Source organism: Elephas maximus, chromosome 12 (assembly GCF_024166365.1).
Source record: "Elephas maximus indicus isolate mEleMax1 chromosome 12, mEleMax1 primary haplotype, whole genome shotgun sequence".
Taxonomy (NCBI): domain Eukaryota; kingdom Metazoa; phylum Chordata; class Mammalia; order Proboscidea; family Elephantidae; genus Elephas; species Elephas maximus.
The window spans coordinates 95870197-95890965 of NC_064830.1; the positions used below are offsets into that span (position 1 = coordinate 95870197).

The 20769-nt window shown below is 57.7% G+C and overlaps 1 protein-coding gene across 4 annotated transcripts; it reads right to left on the minus strand.

Annotated features, from left to right (window-relative positions):
• Positions 1-2: 2 nt before the first annotated feature.
• On the minus strand, positions 3-17559 carry TMEM184A (transmembrane protein 184A). 4 transcript variants are annotated; one of them, XM_049903581.1, is made up of 9 exons: positions 17498-17559; positions 11321-11548; positions 5381-5546; positions 4661-4751; positions 4211-4286; positions 3763-3854; positions 3442-3611; positions 2771-2965; positions 3-2037 (listed from the first exon to the last, which is right to left on the minus strand). In XM_049903581.1, exons 1-9 carry the CDS (start codon positions 17552-17554, stop codon positions 1811-1813), a joined length of 1302 nt encoding a protein of 433 aa, XP_049759538.1. In that variant the 5' UTR covers positions 17555-17559; the 3' UTR covers positions 3-1810. The 4 variants fall into 4 exon arrangements, with proteins under 4 accessions (XP_049759538.1, XP_049759542.1, XP_049759540.1 ...); XM_049903585.1 differs by lacking the exon at positions 17498-17559 and adding an exon at positions 16911-17012; XM_049903583.1 differs by lacking the exon at positions 17498-17559 and adding an exon at positions 12754-12841.
• Between the last annotated feature and the right edge of the window lie 3210 nt (positions 17560-20769).

The following is a 20769-nucleotide window of genomic DNA, read 5'->3' on the forward strand; positions in this document are numbered from 1 at the left end:
CTTGCTTCCTAAAAGATAATAGGGCTCTCCCACGCACCAACTCCTCGGCACCTGTTCCTTCTGGCCGCTGTGGCTGCTACGTAATTTCATTTCAATATTTATTTTTGTGCTGCCTTTTGTTATAAGTTATTGCGAGCAGACCTCGTGCTGGGCCTGGTCTGCTGGGCCCCCAGTCTCACCACCACCACCTAATTTATTGCTGTACGTCTGCCGCCGTGATTGCTTTTGTACCTTTGCAATAAAGCATTCTGGTTTCAGAGCCTCCGCTTCGAGGTTGGTGCTTCGGGCTGAGCTTTGTGAGCCAAGAACCCCCGTGCCCCTTCCTGATCCCGGTTGCCACCCTCAAACCGGGCAGTGGGGATCTGGGCGGGTACACCTGTGAGGGACCCCCCCCCAGGCTGTGAGTCCGTGTCCCGACAGTCGCAGATGGAGACACCCTGGCCCCCATCCCCTAGCCTCTGCGTGGTGGGCCTCTGTTTTTCAAGGAGTAAGGTCCAGACAGGAGTCCACTGGAACCCCTGGGCTCGGGCTCCCTTGTGTGCCCACCCTCTTGTGGGAAACACGGGGTACTGTCCACCCACTGGGCCATTTTTCCGATGAGAACACTGAGGCCAACCTGAGTCAGACAAGTTGGCAGAAGCAGGGTCCTACCTACCCTGGGGCCACTTCTGTCCCCCGTGTGTGCACCCCTCTCCAGGCATGGTCAGGGCAGGGTGGCCAGGTAAGAGCCCGTCCTCAGCTGTCACCCACCCTCATGGGGCATGGCGCTCACCCTCATGGCTTCGCTCTGTTGGACAGAAATCAGAAGGGAGGAAGGGCCATCTGTCCGTGAGACGTCCATGGAGGAGCATGCTGTGGGGGGTGGCCACCTTACCCAAGGCCAGCCTAGCCCTGCACTGGGCTCTGTGACCTCAGGCCCGGCCTCCTTCCCAGGACTAGGTGAGGCTTATCAAGGTTGAGTGTGGGAGATTCCTGGGACTATCCTTGGTGCACAGGTTAGTAGATGCCAGCTGCCGAAGGCCTCAAGGCAGTGCCATGCTGGGTGCTCCAATCTCATAGTCCATGCCCTTTGGCCTGCTCAGAGGAGTGCACAGCTGACTGACTGGCTGTCAACCCCCTGCTCCCCAGAGGGGAATGGGACACTCCCTCCCCCAAGCCACAAAGACCCAGAGCACCAGGCCTCTCTTGACCACCCCACAGAAGCCCATCACTCAGGCCAGGAGCCTGCAGAGACAAGCCACACATGCTGTTAGAAGCCAGGCCATTTATACCTGAATAAGCACTGCTCCCTGGAAGTGCTGCCCTGGCTACAAAGATGGGCCCCTTCCCAGACCCTCATTGACCACCCTTCTGCAGGTGGGGGGCTACCAGGGCTCTGGGGCATGTGGTGCAGTGAGGCACCCTTTGCCCGGCCCTCAGCAGTCACAGTGGGGCCAGGGTCCAACTCCCCAGGGCAGTCTGCACCTCTGGGATCTCCCCTGTCCTGTGTAGCTGCCCTGCCTGGAATCTGCTCCACTCACACTGCAGTAAGCAACCAACTCTCAGCTCCTGTGCAGCCCCAGGGGCTGCAGTGGTTGCTGTGCGAGGGACAAGGGGCCAGGCCGGCTCTCGGCCCCACAGTGGTCACCTGGTGCTGACAGCCAGGGAGCCCAGTGCTCCCCTGGTTGATGGATTTGCTCCCACGCCTCTCCGGGACTATGGTCCCTCCGGGCAGACGTCTGACCCCGAGGGTGCCTGGCTGGAGGTAGGCTCAGGAGTGGGCTTTCGGCAAGAGGGTGGCGGGGGGGCGGTCCCTCCTCCCAGGGGCCCCCTACAGGTCCTCGGCAGGGATCAGCATCCTCTTCTCCACACTTCGGCTCCTCCTGCCCCAGCTCGCTGGGTCAGCTTGGGGGCTGGGCCCTGAGGCCTCTTGCGTGGCCTGCTGCGTGTACTGCTGGTAGGCGGGCGAGAAGTTGTGGATAGCATCCTGCACGATGTCTTGGGGGCTTATGGTCTCCTTGAGGCCGCTGGAGATGCTTATCATGGGAGCTGGGGACACTGCGGGTGGGTGGGGTGCCAGTGGGTGGGCAGCCACTGAACTCAGTCCCTGAACATAGGGCGACCCAGCCCTCAGTTTCAGCGCTCAGGCACCGATCTCCCAGGGCCCAGGTCAGCTCCTGCCTTCCCTCTGGCCTGGGGGCCCTGACGCCCCTGGCCTCTCCAAGCTGGCAGATGCCCAGCAGGCCATTCAGTGGACTCAGCTGCCAGCCCTGGCTTTCCAGGCAGGCTGGTCCAGCATCGCTGTGGCAGCAGCTGCGTGTCCAGGCGCTGATGACCCAATTGCTTTGGGGCCCTCAGGCCTCTGACCCCTCCTCACTACCTACCCTGGCTTTGTGCTGCCAGCCTGCCTGGCTGGCTGCCCGAGACCCTTCACCTGGAGGGGGGGCTCCTGCCTCAAGTCCACCCACCCAATGGTGGAAAGCCAACACAGAGCTAGGCAGGATGCCCCAGGATGGTCACCCGCCCATCTAAGTGCTATCCCATGGGCTCCGGAAACAGGCCCATGGCTTCCGCAGGCATTGAGTGTGTTGATGCAGGCCAGCAAGGTATGGTGCTGGGGAGGGAATGACTGCCCCCCTTCCTGCCCCCATTACAAGCCACCCCTCCCTGCGCCCTTGTCATCGTGGGTCGCGCCTCCATCCCGCATCACTGGCCCTCCCTGTCTCCATCACGGGCTGCACCTCCCTCCCTGATGAAGGGCCACCCCTCCCTGCTCCCCATCATGGCATACCTGGGGAGTTCTCCTTCTCTGAGTACACCTGGCAGGTGAAGGCGTAGCGCAGAGCGATAGAGGCGAACAGCATCTCGATGCAGATGGTGAAGTTCTGGTAGCCAGCGGCTACAGTGCCTGCACTCACCCGGCTCCCATCGATGGCCTGTACCTCGGGGATGACCTCGCATTTTTCCAGGATGGCCAGCAGCATCCCTGAGGGAGGGGAGGTTACTCAGGAGGCTGGAATAGGACTGACTAGGGCCAAGGCCCCCGCCCTGGCTTCCACAGAGCTGCCCTGGGGCAGCACCCCCACCCCGCAGGGTCTTCAGGGCCCTGGGACACTGGTTCATCTGTTTCTGTTCCACAGAGGCGAGTTAAAGGTCTGAGGGATGGGCGCCCCAAAGCCCGGGTCCTGACCCGGCAGATGCCCAGAGCTTCCCCAGGACCCACCCTCAGCCCCCTGAACTGCCCAGCGATCTCTCTTGTCTGTAGTATTGTGTGTTCACACCTGGCCTGGGCTGGCAGGAACGGGCTTGGAACGGTCGCATCGCCTCCCCACCTGCACCCCTGCCTGCCTTCACCCACTGACCACAGGCAGGGGTTTGCGGGGCACTCCCACTTGCCCAGCACAGAGGGACTGTAGGACCGGCCTGCGCCGCAGCAGGGAACGCCCTCCCTGTCCCACCCACCCTGCCAGAAGGAGAGGAAGATGACAGCCTTGATGGTGAGGAACTTGAGGATGGGCTCGAAGGGCCGCAGCAGCTCGCGGGTGGCGAAGTAGAAGAGGCAGAGTGCGTAGAGGGCCAGGCTAACGGACACGTTGTAGACCAGTGTGATGTACAGGTAGCCACTGCGGATGCTGGTGGTGTGGACAGGGTCAGGCGGCTGCGCCCCCACTGCCCTCCCCACCCCACACCAGCGGCGTCACCTGCTGCCTAGTGACTGCCTTCCCTCCACCCTCTGAGCCAGGGCAGTTACTGCTGGGTCCCCCAGCAGTGCCCAGACCTTACTTGAAGTCCCCATCATGGTATCTGCCGAAAGCCTGCAAGATGATGGTGAGGGCAGCCATGGCGGGCTTCACGATGCAGAACTGCAGGGTGGCCTGGGAGCAGAGGATTAGGTTGTGTACAGGGGTGGGAGGGATGAGGGTGGGCATGGGGTAGGCGGAGCTGAGGTCGGCCACGGGGTGTGGTGAGGGGGGTGAGGGCGGCATGAAGTGGGCGGTGAGGTCAGGCATGGGGGACAGGGTAGGGTGAGGTTGGGCATGGGGTGGGGAAGTGAGGGTGGGCATAGGGGGTGGGAGGGTGAGGTGGGTGGGGGGCATGGTCCCCACCCCTGGATGGGTCCAGGAAGGGGATGGAACAGCTAGCAATGAGCCAGCCACAAGCAGGGCTGGCGTGAGTGTGGCCTCACCCACTCCAACCAGTGGTCAGGTGGGCGTGGACAGGGCCCACTCACCTGCTTGCAGAAGCGCAGGAAGCCAATGGAGTAGGACATGCCCTGCAGGCAGCAGGTGCCATAGAAGCAGCTAGACCTGGGGGCAGGGTTGGCCTGAGAGGGGCTCAGCAGACACCTGGCCCTCCAGCCCCAGCTGCATGTATAGGGCCCTGGCAGAGCTCAGCAGATAGTCAGCCCTGGTTTCCCATCCCCGTCTCTGTCACCTGAATAGGGGGACCTGGTGGGACTCAGCAGACACCTGACCCCCTGTCCCTGTTCTCAATGTGGAGGGCCTTGGTGGGGTTCAGTGGACACGTGGCACCCTGTGCCTGTGTCCAGCATGGAGGGTCCAGGCGGGGCTCAATGGACACTCTGGCCCTCATCCCTGTCCCCAGTGTGGAGGGTCCTGGGGGGCTTGGTGGAACTTTGGCCCTGTCCATAGCATGCAGGGCTCTGGGGCAAGGCACTCACTTGATGGGCTTCCCTCGAATCTCGGCCATGATGGCGCTCTCACCGCCCAGGTACTGGAAGCAGAGGCTCAGAAAGCTGTAGATGACGAAAGCTGGGGACAGGGGGCACAGCGAGTTTGGGGCCAGGGAGCCACAACCACCCATGGGGCACCACTATCCTGCATGGAGGCCCCCAACCACCCCCTCCTCTGCCAGGGCCACAGGGAACCCTGACCGGCCACCTGAGAAAGCCTGTTTCATGGAGGGGTAACTGAGGCCCTGGAGGAGACATGCCTGGTCAAGCCACTCCACAGGGCCCTCTAGCTCCAGCTCTCTGACCACAAGCCACCCTGGGCAGCAGGTGCCCACCTGTTCTGAAGCCTGCACCCCATCATTGCTTCTGGGGGTCGCTCTCAGAGCCCACTGCCCCTGGCCAGAACCCTGTTTCCTACTATCCTGCCTCTGGGCAGTCTGCCTGGAGCCCTTCCCCCATTGAATGCCACTAGGGCCATCACGGTCCCTGCCACCAGGGCAGCTCCTCCAGACGGGCTCACTGATCCAGACTCAGGCCTAGAGGATAGGGGTGCCTAAGGGCTGGCATTGGCGAGTTGGCCCACGAGTGAAAGTGTTTGAGACCCTGGGAGCCCCTACTCAGCGGCCCCACCTTGGGCCTCTCTCAAGACTCTCTGGGCTGCAGCCTGAGCCTTGGAGCCAGGATGGCTGCCCCGAGGCCGGCGCTCACCTTCGTAGCAGTCCCGCACGGAGTCGAAGTAGACGTAATACTGTTGGCTCCCTAGGAAGAGGAGGCTGAGCCAGGAGTCGAAGGCATAGATGGGGACGATGAAGAGCAGACGGATGATGTAGCGCTGCTCGTTGGGGACGGTGTAGGAGCGCAGGTGCAGGTAGATCTAGAGGTGGGGCAGGGGCTGCTCGGTGTGGGCGCCAGGCCCCCCCACTCGCCCTCTCCTGTCAGGTGGGGGCAGCACGCACACGCTGACCTCCTACCCCATGTGGGTACGTCAGCCCAGAGTGTGAGGAAGGATGGGGTGTGGTGGGTGCCCCCAACAAGCCACGGGGAGCTTCCTTCTGGAGGCAGGCCACCAAGGCCCTCTAGCTTCTTCCTATGTTGTTGTTGCTGTTGTGTGGAGTCAGGTAGATTCTGACTCAGAACGACACCACGTGACAGAGTAGAACTGCACAGAGGGTTTCCAAAGCTCTAGATCTTTACCGAAGCAGCCTGCCACATCTTTCTCCCGCAGAGTGGCTGGTGGGTTAGAACCACTGACTTTTAGTTAGCAGCCTAGTGCTTTAACCGCTGAACCACGAGGGCTCCTTTCTTTTTCTTATATGTTCCCATATTTCCAGGTTTTCTACAATGAGCTGCTTGTTATTATTATTTGTTGTTGTTATTAGCTGCTGCTGTCAAGTCAGCCCTCGACTCATGGTGACTCCATACACAATGGGATGAAGCCCCGCCTGTTCCTCTGCCATCCCTGTGATCGGTTGCACAACAGACTTGTGATCCACAGGGTTTTCATCTGCTGATTTTCAGAAGTAGATTGCCAGGCCTTTCTTCCTAGTCCATCTTAGCCTGGAAGCTCTGCTGAAACCTGTTCAGCATCACAGCAACATGCAAGCCTCCACTGACGGTTGGCTGGCGGCTGCACGTGAGGTTCATTGGCTGGGAATCAAACCCAGGTCTCCTGCATGGAAGGGAGAATTCTACCACTGAATCACCAATTATAAGTAGAGAGAATATTTTTTTCTGTTGTAGGTTTGTGTTCTTTATAAAGACCTTCTTTGGGCATGAAATAGCTTCTATTCTTAACAAATAAGCTAGAAAAGGGAACAGTCATTCATTCATTTGCTCATTCATTCATTCAACAAGAATCTCCTGGAGTCTTCTAAGGGTCAGACCCTGGGAGAGAAAGAGGAACAAACCATGGTCCCTAAATGGGCACAGACATTCCAGAAAGCAATTTGGCATCTCAATATGTGGGCATCAAAAGGGCTAATGCCCTCTCACCTCTCCTCAGAATTTGTCCCACGGAACAAATATATTCAGAAGTAAAGAACAATGTTTGTGTGCAAGAGTGTTCATCATAACAACACAGAGTGAAAAGCTATAAGGGGCTTTGTGCCCAGCAGTGCGGTCAGACTGATTATGTGTGGTACAGCCGTGAAAAGGAATATTATACAACCAATAAAAAGGACGTCCAGAAAATAACATGGGAGGATGCTCTGATATAATACAACATTTAAAGGCCATCATGACAAGCCAAGTAGGATCCCAAATACATTAAAACGCATGGTAGAGATGAAAAAAACAAAATAAAAAACCAAACCCATTGCTGTCAAGTTGATTCTGCCCCATGTGGTTTCCAAGGAGCCGAACTGTCGACCTTTTGGTTAACAGCCTGAGCTTTTGACCGCTGTGCCACTAGAGCTCTGGTAGAGATGAAAGGATACCAAAAACAAAACAAAACAAAACAAAACCAAATCCGTTGCCATCGAGTCAATTTCAACTCACAGCAACACTATAGGACAGAGTAGAACAGCCCAACAGGGTTTCTGAGGCTATAAGACTGCCACGTCTTTCTCCTGCGGGGTAGCTGGTGGGTTCGAACTGCCAGCCTTTTGCTTAGCAGCCGAGCATTTAATGACTGTGCCACCAGGGCTCCTGGAGAGGAACACAAAATGAAAAATACCGTAGGACTCCACTTACGTGCAATCTCCAGAACGGGCAAGCACATGGAGACAGAAAGCAGATTAGCGGTTGCCAGGGGCTGGTCGGGGAGGAATGGGGAATTACTGCTTAAGGGGTACAGAGCTTGGGGTGATGGAAAAGGCCTGGAAATACGGTGCTGATGATGATACAACACTGTGAGTGTAGTTTATGCCAGTGAATTGTGCACTTAAAAAGGGTTAAAATGGCAAATTTTGTTAGATATATTTTACCATAATAAAAAAAGAAGCTATTGAGAAAATAAAAAGGAAGAAGGGAGGGAAGGAAGAAAGAAAGGAAGGAAAGAAGGAAGGAAAGAAGTAGGGAAGGCAGGCAGGAAGGAAGAAAGGCAGGCAAGAAGGAAGGAAGGAAATAAATCAGTGTCTTTATCCTGTGTGGGAATACGTGGGTGATTATCGTTTTCATCTTTAAGCCTTTCGACAGTGCCTGTGTTTCTGACAAAAACAATGGCCAGGTCTCTAAGAGGAAGAGGAGCTGGGGGTCGAACTCACAGATACCAAGGGGTTATGTGGAAGGCTTCCTTGAAGAGGTGCTGTGTGGACAAGGTGGGGAGGGGGCAAAGGTGACCGTGTGTGCATCGTGCCGGGGCGGTGGAGGCAGAGACTGATAAGACTACTCCTTATCAGCACTCACTCCTGGCTGGGCAGTGCAGTGGAGGGGTGCAGTGTGACTGGTGTCAGCAGACCTCGGGCTGGCTCTGCCCAGCTGGGCGACCTTGTCCTGCTGCTGACCTCTCCCGCCTATATTTCCCCATCTCTAAAGGGACCGTTTGGGCCCCTCTGTCCCATTTGGCTCTAAATGTGTGGAGAGTCTGGGACTCCTCACCCCACGGAGGGCCTGGATGTGGACGCAGGGGAAGAAGACGGAGAGGGTCGGAAGCTGAAGCCCAAGGAATCTCAGTACCCCCGTCCAGGCTGGACAACTGTAGCAAGCTGGGCTATACACACACGCACGCACACACATGCAGCTGGTCCCAGAGTTACAGAACTCAGGGGACGCCAAGTGGGGAAACCAAGTGCCTCCAACCCAGGACTCTGTTTAGCTTCTCCTCCCCTACTGCCTTTGTTGTTACTGGGTACCACTGAGTTGATTTGATAAGAGTAGAACTGCCCATAGGATTTTCTAGGTTGTAATCTTTACAGGCCCCCATGTGTCTGTCAGTTTGTTGTACTGTGGGGACTTGCATGTTGCTGTGATGCTGGAAGCTATGCCACCAGTATTCAGATACCAGCAGGGTCACCCATGGAGGACAGATTTCAGCTGAACTTCTAGACTAAGACAGACTAGGAAGAAGGACCCGGCAGTCTACTTCTGAAAAGCATTAGCCAGTGAAAACCTTATGAATAGCAGCGGAACATTGTCTGATATAGTGCTGGAAGATGAGCCCCCCAGGTTGGAAGGCACTCAAAAGATGACTGGGGAAGAGCTGCCTCCTCAAAGTAGAGTCGATCTTAATGACACGGATGGAGTAAGGGTTTCGGGACCTTCATTTGCTGATGTGGCGCGACTCAAAATGAGAAGAAACAGCTGCAAACATCCATTAATAATCAGAACCTGGAATGCACGAAGTATGAATCTAGGAAAGTTGGAAATCGTCAAAAATGAACTGGAAGGCATAAACATTGATATCCTAGGCATTAGTGAGGTGAAATGGACCGGTATTGGCCATTTTGAATCGGACAATCATATAGTCTACTATGCTGGGAATGACAACTTGAAGAGCAATGGTGTTGCAGCAGTCTGGAAATCAAGAGACGCATTGAATTGGGTAAATCTGCTGCGAAGGACCTTGTTAAAGTGTTGAAGAGCAAAGATGTCACCTTGAAGACTAAGGTGCGCCTGATCCAAGCCATGGTATTTTCAATCGCATCATATACATGTGAAATTTGGACAATGAATAAGGAAGACCGAAGAAGAACTGACACCTTTAAATTGTGGTGTTGGCAAAGAACATTGACTACACCATGGACTGCCAAAAGAACGAACAAATCTGTCTTAGAAGAAGTACAACCAGAACGCTCCTTAGAGAAAAGGATGGCGAGACTGCCTCTTACATACTTTGGACATGTTGTCAGGAGGGATCAGTCCCTGGAGAAGGACATCATGCTTGGCAGAGTACAGGGTCAGCGGAAAAGAGGAAGACCCTCCACGAGGTGGATTGACACAGTGGCTGCAACAATGAGCTCAAGCGTAACAACGATTGTGAGGATGGCGCAGAACCGGGCAGTGTTTCGTTCTGTTGTGCGTAGGGTCTCTATGAGTCGGAACTGACTTGACGGCACCTAGCAACAACAATCTTTACGGGAGCAGATCTCCAGGTCTTTCCTCCGCAGAGCTGCTGAGTGGGTTTGAACCTCCGACTTTTCAGTTTCCAGCGGAGTGGTTAACCGTTGCACCATCAGGGATCCTTCCCCACCAACTTGCTGCTCCTTAAATCACAAGCCTGCACCAGACCTAACAGCATCCCACCACTAGAGTAACGCTCTGCTTTCCCTGCAGATTCAAACACACCTCCCGCCGTCAAGCCTACCTGTCCATGTTTCAGGGCAGCTTGGCCAGGCTGTATGAGTCGAAATCGACTCAACAGCAACGGGTTTTATTTATTTTTTTTTGGCAAGACACAGCTCAAATGCTACCTCCTCTGGGAAGTCCTCTTGGACTTGTTCAGCCACACTGCTGTGCCTGGCTCACCCTTAAGCACTTGTCATGTCTACCTTGTATTCTTGTCATGTCGGCCCCACATAGTAGGTGGCTGTTACTGAGAGGGGTGTCTGATTGTTACCTTCCCCACCTTGGCAGCCTCTGGGGCTCAGGCTCAGCGTGTCCCTGCCATCCCCTGACTGCCCCCAGGGACCCCTGACCAATCCCCCTATGCAGGCACCAGGTGAGCCATCGCAAAGGGCAGCACAGCTCTGTACTCACTCCCTCAGCAGCCTGCCTTGGCTCCACAGCACCCACCCATGAACTGAAGGCCCAACTCCTTACGCTGACATCCAAGTCCTCTTGCTCTAGCTGCTCTGCTTCTCTCCAACCTGATTGCCCATGACCAACACCTTCCACCTGATGGTCCACACCCTGTCCTCCACATGTGCTCTGGCCTCCCACTGCCCTCCCTACCTTTATTTATGCTGTTCTGGCTAGGAACGTCCTCCCTGCTCCTGTCCATTCCTCCACAAATTCCCAGAACCCTCCTGCCCCTGCCCCCGCCTCCCTGCCGATCTCTGAGCGTGGGCATCACTTCCTGTCTGCTCACTCGATGAACTTCCTGGCCACTGTGTATACCACCTCTCTCCCTGGAGGTCTGCCCTGTCTCCCCAGCTGAAGGCTGCTCCGGGCGGAGGGGGCTGTGTGTGGCTCAGGGATCCCTGGCCGCCCACAGAGAGTTCCGAGTAGGGGGAAGCCCCTCCTGGAGCCCTGTCCGCTCAAACCAAGCTTGGGGACCCTGCTCCCTGCTTTCTTGTGGGGCTCCCAATTCCCCACAGGGCCATGTCCAGGCCCTGGCCAGCCCTCGTGGGGATGCGGCATCCATGGAGAGAGAAGGCCCTTTCTCTTGCTGGCTATGTGGACCTGCAGAACACCTTTGACCTCATGCTTCTCATCAATGAAATGGGTACATGCACTCGGACCTCAGTGGACAGAGGGAGGCCAGTGAGCCAGCCTGAGTGAATGCTCTCCCCCTTGCCCGGCAGACCCCTGCCCTTCCTCAGGCCCAGCTCCCACACCCTGTGTTCTGGAGCAAGCCCACCTCCACTGCCCCTGCTGTGCCCCCTCCTCTCAGTGCCTCTGAGCACTGTCCCTTCCATCCATCTGGACCTCCAGGTGTCTACACTGGGGGTGGTCATTTGAAGAAGGACCCACCATCCCAGCAGCACTCAGCCAGGCCCCAGGTTAAGCAGGGTCCTGAGGGAGGGAGGCACACAGGTTGGAAGGGCTTACCTGGTGGCAGGTGAACACCACCGCAGCCCACACGAAGATGCCCGAGATACCACGTGCCAGTGAGGTGGTGAGGAAGAGCTTAGGAGCCCCCTGGGAGCCATTCTCCACACGGTCCATCTGAGGCCCAGCAGGCACAGTGGGTGTGACTGGAGGGATGCTGGGTTGTGGCCAGGTCACCGACAGCAGGGAGGCAGCAGCTGTGCCTGGGAGCTCCGAGGCATTACTCATCTGCAGAGGGGAGGGAGGAGTAGAGGGCAAAGGTGAAGGCGCTGGAGCAGGAACCAGCCAGGGAGAGGGAGGAAACAAGGAAGGGAGGCGGGAGGCAGAGATAGGATGGGGATGGAATAGGGGGAAGCGGGGAGGCTGGCAGATGTCCTCCACCAGGTCGTGCCCACCAAGCCCCCACGGCCACGGCCTGGCAGAGAGGGTGCCTCTCTGCCTAGGTCCCAGTCCATATACCCTGAACATCCCCAGTGGCTGCTCTGAGTATGACCAACCCAGCCCCTTGCCCTAACTCCTGGGCAGCCCTCAGGGGCCTTGACTCACAGAAACCCTAGCACCAAGGCCCAGCCCAGGAGAGTCCCCACCCTTCCCAGGGCTCAGACATTAGCTGCCTGACTGTGTGGCCTAGGGTAATCCCTGCCTCAGCTTCCCCTTCTGCAAAGCCAGCTTCCCCATCTGATGTCCAGGGCTTGTGGTAGTTATTAGTTGCTGTCCAGTAGATTCCAATTCATAGCAAACCCATGTGTGCAGAGTAGAACTGCCCCATAGGGTTTTCAAGGCTGTGATCTTTCAAAAGCAAATTGCCAGGCCTTTCTTCCGAGGTGCCTCTGGGGGGGTCCAAACTGCCAACCTTTCAGCTTCAGCTAGTAGTCAAAAGCTTAACTGTTCGTACCACCCAGGGAACCAGAGCCCACTTTTGAGGGGCCAAGGACTGTCTTTAAGCCAGGTATGAGAAGTGGGGGAGCCCCTCTTGCCCTGCCTGCCCAGGTGAGGTCCAGGGAGTGGCCCAGGTCAGCACTGCCCACAGCAGCAGACATGAGGGGAAAGCAGCCCACCCCCAACGCCCAGCCTCTGGGAGCCTTGCCTCTGGGAGCCTGGCCTATGGGAGCCCGGCTCTGTAGCCTGGACGCTTGTCCTTGGGGCTCTTGCCACGTCCCCTCTCCCAAGCTCTCAGCCCTATCCCAGCCTCCTCCCCTCTGACCAGGGCCCAGCGCCTACCTCTGCATGCAGGAAGCTCCTCTGGAGGCCTAGCCTCCCAGGGAGCCTAGCTGGGCATTCACGTGGCCACGTAGCTCACCACTGCCAGCCCACCTCTGGGGGTGGGGCAAGGTCACTCCCTTGAGAGCTCCTACCAGGCCCAGGGCAGGATTCGTGGCCGCCCGGCCTCCCACACAGTCCGCCCGGCCTCCCACACAGTCCACCCGGCCCACCTGAGCTCAGCTGGCCTGCTGGCCTAAGTCCTTGGGGAAGGGCCAAGGAGGAGGAGTCTCGGAAGCCAGGCCCCTCCCACTGTTGACACTCTATCCCTCCTGGCTGTCTGCTTTGCGGCAGCTGGCTCCCAGGAACCTGCTGGTCACCAGGTGCCCTCACCTGCCTGGGCCAGACCGTCAGGCAGCTGCTGCCTGGGCCCCAGAGACTGGTGGCGGGGGGCAAGGGGGGGTCCTTCCAGCTGGAGGCTTTAACAGTCCTGACCCCAAGCTGGAGGCCAGGGTCAGGGAGTTGAGGGGATGACTGCTTAATGGGTATGGGGTCTCCTTTGAGGATGATGAAAACGTCTGGAAGTTGATAGAGTTGGGGGTCACACAACATTGTGACTGTACTAAATGCTACCAAACTGTGCACTTAAAAATGGTAAATTGTTATGCAAATTTCACCTAAATTAAAATAAAAAGTTCAGGCCCCAAAAGGTGTGTTGGAAAAAAAAAATTTGGGGGACAGCGTCAAGGGGCACTCAGAGGAGGGGACAGGTCAAGTGTAGGGCCTTGCTGGGGTCTGGCCAAGGGGTTGAGGGACCACGGTCCTGTGTTCAGCTGCCGCACCATTCTGTCCATCAGCTCTAGTGCCAGAGGCCTCTGTAGACAGTCTCCTTCTCCCCAAGAGTCTCCTGGGAGGAGAGGCTGGGTGGCCCTCAGCCTGCCGCTGAGCCCTGCTTCTGGTTACAAGGCCTGCTTGGGTACCATCATGAAGGGCCGCCCTGCTTGTAACGGACCACATAGCCCAAGTCCCCACACCACTGACCCTCCTGGCAGCCTTGGATACACAAGGGTCCTGGCCGGAATCACTGCTCCCTGGTGACAGACAGAAACCCCCACTCAGGGAGGTTCATCAGTGTACCCAAGGTCCCCCAGTGGTCCATGAGGGTTGGGGTCCTTGGGACACAGAGGGCACGGCTCCACCCTCCCCATCCCTGCAGCCACACGGCCCCTGGGATGCCTAGCACCAGTTTGAGAAGTCGAGCCCTGACAGCCAGAGCCAAACCCTTCAGGCGCTACCCACATCTGACTCCCCTCCACTCCTGCTGCGCTGGCCCTGGCACCAACACCTTGAGCCAGGCCCTCTTCCAAGAACTCCCTGTCCTCAGCCTGGAACCCTCTGTCCCCACTCTCCTCACAGCCGTCTCCTTGTCCTTCGGCTCAGCTTAGGTGTCACCTCCCTGGCCCCATCGCCCTATTTAAACCTCACCAAAATTCCCTCATCCACCTGTTTGCTAGGTGTTTGCCGTCTGCCTCCCCTTGACTCAGCCTCCAGACCCTCGTGCCATGCCCTGGCACATCCATGGCATGGGGGGAGGGGAACCTGGCTAGGTGGGGTGGAGTGGTCCACACCTTCTCCAGGTAAAGTGGGTTCCCACTATGTGCCAACAGTCCTTCCACCCTGCCTGAGGTGCCAGGGTCAAGCAGGTGCCTCCCTGGAGGCTGGAGGGGGCTGATGACCTTCAGAATCAGGGCATGAATGACAGGACTCTCAGCTGAGGACATTGTTGTCATCACCATGAACCATCATGCAGGTGACGACCACCACTGCCTGGGGGTTGTGAAGGGTGAAGACTCAGACTTTGGGACGTGGATGGGGCTGAAAGGGCCCTGGGGTCAACTGTTTGCCCCCTCGTGCTCCCAAAAAAACCCCGAACTATTTGCCATCAAGTTGACTCTGAATCATGGTGACCCCACGTGTGTCAGAGTAAAACTGTGTTCCATAAGGTTTTCAATGGCTGATTTTTGGATGGAGATCACCAGGCCTTTCCTCCAAGGCACCTCTGGGTGGACTCAAACTGCCAACCAAGTGCTTGGCCATTTGTATCATCCAAGGATGCCTCCCCTTATGCTACAGGTGAGGAAACTGAGGCCTGGAGCCCCATCTGTGTGTGTTTCAGGAACCCAGAATACTGCGAGGCCTCTGGTCCTTGTCTAGGTGGCAGCAGCGTGGTTGATTGTGCTGTGAGAAGCAGGTGGCTGATGTCAGCAGACTGTCTCCCTGCTGGAGTCTCTGAGCCAAGCTGAGTTTCAGGGCTCTGCTGAGGGTAGGGACAGAGCCAGACTAGGACTCTGCATCCCCCAAGTTTGGGGTTGTGCCCACCGCCCCATTACTGACGTCTGTCTCTGCTTCCACCCAGGACTGCAGGGGTCTGTAGATGAGGGATGCTTCCCCACCCAGTCCTTCATTCTTGCTAAGTCCTGAGACAGGAGTCACCCATGGCCAGGTGGGCAGCCCTGTCCACTGTACCAGGCCCTGGGCCCCCTAACAGGAGGGGGATCTCCTGAGTGTGCCCATTCTCCCTGAGCTCTGGGGGCTTGCGTCTGGCTTTCTTGCAAGTCGGAGGGGAGGGGTGACCTGTATTCCCTCACAGTGGTGCCCATGAAGGTGTGGGGATGAAGTGGGTGGTCCCTGCTTCAGGCACTGAGCCCAGATGTCTCTGGTCCCTCCCCTGGGCATTGTGGGGTCTGTGGATAGCCCTGCCTTGCCGGTCCTGAGCTCAGGATATACCAGGTGTGGTCCGTGACGAGCATGAGGCCCAAGGTGTGGTGTTACTCTGCTGGCCTGGCCCCATCATGAGCCTGAGCTGGAAGAGTGGGCAGATTGGGGTGTGCTGGACCAGGCACAGTGGACAAAGGGTGCTGGACCTGAGGAACATGGGACTCAGCACTCAGAGCCCCAGGGAGGGTGAGTTGAGGCTGACCCCGCCCAGTTGTCTCTGGGACTCCGAGCCGGTGGCTGGTCCTTGGGCCCTCACCCACTCGGGAGAGGCAGCAGAGTTGGCTGGGTGACCTTTCAAAGCCATTGCAGGCTGGCCCCACTTGACTACCCTGGGCTCCTCCCACCTAGACCTGGTGCACAGGGCCTATGACCCTTGTTGATTGTGGCCCAGGTAACCGCAGCCAACTCCTGGCAGCTCCCAGCAATCAGCAGGTGCCAGGAGAACTTCCTGTGGGACAGACCTGCTGGGGAGGGAAAGAGCCAGCCCAGCCCTGCCTTTCTGCCCCTGAACGGCCTGTGGCTCCTTAGCCTCTGTACAGGCTGGCTCCTGCCACAGCCAGACCCTGGTCTCAGGCTGACAGCCACCTGCCTCTGGCAGCTCAGGCTCTCTGGAGGGGCCTCGGTGGCCCGGCAGTCCACTGTGGCCCTGCTCCTCTGGAGCCTCCTGCCCCTCCCCTGTTCTCCTCGGTGCCCCTGGGGCTCCAGAGGCACTCTGCTGGGGGGCCCAGTTCAGACTCATGGGCTGGGCTTTTTCTGTTGAGCAGCCCCACCCAAGGATCCCTGGGGACAGCAGACCAGGGGGGATGGGGAGAGCCTGGCAGGGGGCAGCTGGTACAGGCACCCTCCCCCGCCACTGCCCAGGGCTGGCCCTTAAGGTTCTCCTGGTGCTCCTGGGGCACTCATCTGCTGGGGCCCTCACCTGTTGGGGCCCTCACCTGCCAGGACTAGGATGTTGGCAAATGGCATTTTTGACTGAGCTTTTCTGCAGTAGCCATTAACTCATCTGACACCTACCACATGCCCAGGGACAGGCAGGAACCCACTGTTGGCCGAGTCCCGTGGTCAGGGATGCTGGAAGGTACTGTATGAGTTGGCAGGCAGACAAGGAGGGGCAGCAGCTGGGCTGTGGTGACACTGTTGCAGGGCCACGAGAAGTCTGGGTGACCGGGCCACCCCATCCTGCGGACCACAGCAGACCCCCGGGCAATTTCTTTTCTTCCCCTGAGCCTGAAGGTAGTTGGAGAGGACAAAAGACCTTCCAGCTCAAGTTCCTAACCCTCCCCACAGGGTCATGCCCTCGACCACTGACCCTGAGGGGACTCTGCCCACCCCACACCCCTGCCAGGAAGGAAACTTTCAAAAGCAAATTGCCAGGCTTTTCTTCTGAGGTGCCTCTGAGTGGGTTCAAATTGCCAATTTTTCAGCTAGTAGTCAAGCCTTAAGTATTTGTACCATCCAGGGGACCAGAGCTCACTTCTGAGGGGCCAAAGACTGTCTTCAAAGGGAGCCCCTCTTGCCTTGCCTGCCTGGGTTGGGTCCAGGGAGTAGCCCAGATTGGCAGGGCCCACAGCAGCAGACGGAAGGGAAAGCAGCCCACCTCCCGCCCCCATACCTGGCCTCTGCCCGCACCCACAGGCTCCCTGGGAGCCTGACTCTGCCATCTGTCCCTGGCCAGACCCACGCCAGCTCTGCAGCCTGGACGCCTGTCCTTGGGTCTCTTGCCACTTCCGCTCTCCAGAGCTCTCAGCCCTGTCCCGGCCCCTCCAACCTGCAGTCCCTGTGAGCTCCTTGGCCTGGATGAGCAGGGGAGTGCTGCCTCCTGGTGGCCACACAGGATAGGGAACCAGGCCAGCGGCGTTGGGCTGAGAATTGGGCAGGCAGGGCTCTGGGCCAGACAAGACGGGCCGGACGTTGGCTCTGGCCATTCACTACACCCATGACCTTGGGCAGATCCCGAATCTATTGGAGCCTCCATTTCCCTGGATATCACGTCCCCACACTGGGCAGTGGAAGCTTTAGCTTCTTGGTCAGAGCAGACCTGTCACTTGCTCCTCTGTCCCAAGGTGGCCAGGGCTGCGGCAGCACAGCACGGCCAGCCCAGGCCTGGACTCAGGACTCCAGCTGTGTCCATCCTTCTGGGTCCTGGCACACAGAGGACTCCCCTGGGCTCCTGGCTGACCCAGCTCTCGGTAGCCTTACCTTGGCATGGCCCCTGACCCCGGATGGGCCCCAGGCCCCAGATCTTGGTGTTGGCATTTCAAAGCCATTCATCTTCCTCCTGTGGGCTCCCCACCGTCTTCTCTATCCTGTCCATGACCAGCCCACGCCCCCCTCCTTCTGGAAAGCTCTGTTGCCACAGCTCTAGGAGGGAAGCTGTGTCTGCCCAGGACCTGTCCGTACCTGCCCGTCAGCCCTGAGTGACCGGCCAGCTCTGGGTGTGTGCCCTGGGAGCAGGTGGGCACCCTTCCCCTGGGGCTGGGGCAGGGTGCCACCTTGGACTGGAAACACCACCATGCTGTCACGAGACCCTTTCTTGTTATAGGGGCCCCCTGGAGGGGTTTTGGGGGCAGAGATGGGGTGCCTCTCAGAATTTCAAGAGTGAGGAGCCCCATCCAGGAGCCCCCACCAGGACACAGTACCCCTGGGTGCACGTGCATACATACACACGCGCACAAACACCCCACACACAGCTCACCTCTCTCCTGGCTCTCTTGCTGCTGGCCAGGCCCCTTGGGGGATCTGTTTCAGGCCTCCAGATCTGAGACGGGTGGTGGGGTATCTGGCCACAGCATGGCTTCCAGCCCCTCTGACGCCCTTTTCATGGCAGCTGCAGCAGCCCGGGTCGGTCCCCAGTACCGCCACTCCTGCTGTAGCCCTGGCCTCTCCCCAGACCCAGAGTCCTCCTCCCTGCCCGGCCTGCTCTGGACCTGGCCCTACCTGCCCGGTCCACCGTGCCTGGTACCACGTCCTCCTGGCTAAGCCCTCCACAGTCCTCCCACCCTGGCTCTGGGACCAGCTATGACTGCCCAGCTGTATGCGGAGGGGGGTCATTGTGGCCAGCTCCCAAGGTTGTCACAAGGATGGTATGGGGCAATCCGCCACATGCCACGGGTGGCCGTCCTTCCCCACCTGGTCCTTCGGTTCATGCTTCTTCACTCTCCCCTCTCTGGGCCTGTCTTCCCCTCGGGGAGTCTGAGGGCATCCTCCAACCAGCATTGCCTCAGGGCCAGTCACGGCACCCCTAGAATGACCCAGTGCCTTGTGGGGGAGGGGTGGCCCCACTGTACAGACGAGGAAACTGACGCTGGAGGCACAGGCACCTGGCTGGTAGGTGGGGATTCAATCTTGCATGTGCTGCCCTGAGCCTCAGTCTTCCCATCTGAAATGGACGCAACTGTCCTCACCCCCTTGGTGGTGGTGGGGGGGTTAAAGGAGCCGTGCTGGCAGCGTCCAGCACTTGGCAGGTGCATATCCTGTGTTCTAGCCGGGGGGTCCCTGCGACTCTGCTTCATTATGGCTAGGGGTTTCTGGGGCTCTCTTCCTTGCAGGCTTTCCCTTCCCCCTCCCCTTCTTCCCCAATCTTTCTTCCTTCCCAATCTCTCTGCCCCTCTTTCTGTCACCTGGTCTCTCTCTTTTTCTCCCTCCCTCCTTCCCTCCTTTTCCAAAGTGTCTCCGGGTGGGTTCGAATTGCCAACCTTTTGGAAAGAATGCCTCCAAAAGACCACAGCCATTGAAAACCTTATTGAGCACAGTTCTATTCTGCACACATGGGGAATCGACTCAGCCTGTAAAACGCCTGTCCTGTCTGCCCCAGCCTCCACCCAGGGCATTCTGGGAACCCACTAGAGCACAAAGTCCTCATCAAAATGGTCCCATATTTGGGCCTCATTTCTGCAAACTTCTCTGGCATCTCTGGTGCCTTTGATCGTTCTATGCCTTCCTGGAATTTAGGGAACCTCCTTTCCACCCGAGCCATCCTTCACTCAACTTGAGGTAGGGTTTTGTCCTGTTTTCTCCCTGCGATGCTGACATGAAGCCCTGATGATGGGGCCTCTGATGCCGTCCCCATTGACGTGCCACCCTCCCACTCACTCATCCATGGCCCCTCCTGATGTCCCGCTTCACGGCGGGCCACGGGAACAGGAACAGGCAGAGCCCGCTCACCCCATGCGACCATGAGCTGTCTTACCCCATGGGGCATTTGTCAGAACTGGCTCAGGGGGACCCAGGGTTCCATCGGACCTCAGAGGCTGCTCAGGTTGGTCCCCGAGAACAGCTACCCTCCTGGCTTCTCTGCACCTGCCAGGGGCCCACTTGCCCTGGGCTCTGACCTGACATCCAGGTCCAACAAGAAAAGGAGGGGACTCTGCTGCTGCCTGGCAGCAAACGATGTTGTTAGCAGCCCTCGAGTCAGCTCGAACTCCTAACAACCCCAGGTACAGCAGAATGAAACACTGCCCAGTCCTGTGCCGTCTTCAGGATCATAGGTATGCTGGAGTCCATTGTTGTGGCCACTGTGCAGTTTGAGTGCCTTCCGACCTGGGTGGCACAAACGGTGTGTGATCAGCTACTAACCCAAAGGTTGTCGGTTCGAACCCACCCATCAGTGCTGCAAAAGAAAGGCCTGGCGATCTGCTTCCATAAAGATTTCAGCTAAAAAATTCTACGGGGCAGTTCTATTCTGTAACACATGGGATCACCGTGAGTAGGCGTCAACTTGACGTTTAACGGGTTTGGTGTTTCCCACCCAGAGGCTCACCTTCCAGCACTGTATCAGACAATGTTCTGTTGTGATCCATAGGGTTTTCATTCGCTAGTTTTGGAAGTAGACTGCCAGGCCTTTCTTCCTAGTCTTAGCCTGGAAACTCTGCTAAAAATGCCCACCATGGGTGACCCTGCTGGTATTTGAAATACTGGTAGCCTAACTTCCAGCATCACAGCACACACAAGCCACCACAGGACAAACTGACAGACATGTGGTGGCAGCTGCAAAGTATGGCACAGATCACCTAAGCCCTGAAAAACTGAACTCCACCACTTCAGGGGAGGGTGAATTAGCCCACTGCGCACCATTACGTCCAGCTGTAAATCTCGGGAGCTGTGATTACAGTTCGATCACGGGGCAAGCCCCACAGGCGGCCTTCCCTGCTCCAGAAGTAACAATTCCCACAGAGCAGAAACGCCGGCTTCACAGGTCTCTTTGTTGGAGTTTGCCTCTCTACTCCTGAATTATGGCAGCTGAGGTGCAGTGCTGAGGAGAGCAGAGGGCCTGGAGCCTTCCGCGCCATGTCCTGATTTATGGGGAGAGGGCTCTAGTAAGTGACAGAAGAGCTTTGTCTCAGTCTGTACTTTTTAATAGCTGCCAGAAAGCTTTGGGTAGCAGCTATGAATAAGTGACTTAGAAAGGCATCGGGGCCCCAGTTTTAGTTAGCTGTCGGTGACACAGCCATCTTTAGGCAGCTGGCTGTGGA

Coding starts and splice junctions, on each gene's coding strand:
- TMEM184A (XM_049903581.1), bottom strand. CDS start 17,554: ATGCCAACACCAAGATCTGGGGCCTGGGGCCCATCCGGGGTCAGGGGC. Junction 4,287..4,660: donor ATTCGAGGGAAGCCCATCAA/GTGAGTGCCTTG, acceptor CCCTGCCCCCAG/GTCTAGCTGCTTCTATGGCA. Junction 3,855..4,210: donor TCCTGCGCTTCTGCAAGCAG/GTGAGTGGGCCC, acceptor CTCTGCTCCCAG/GCCACCCTGCAGTTCTGCAT.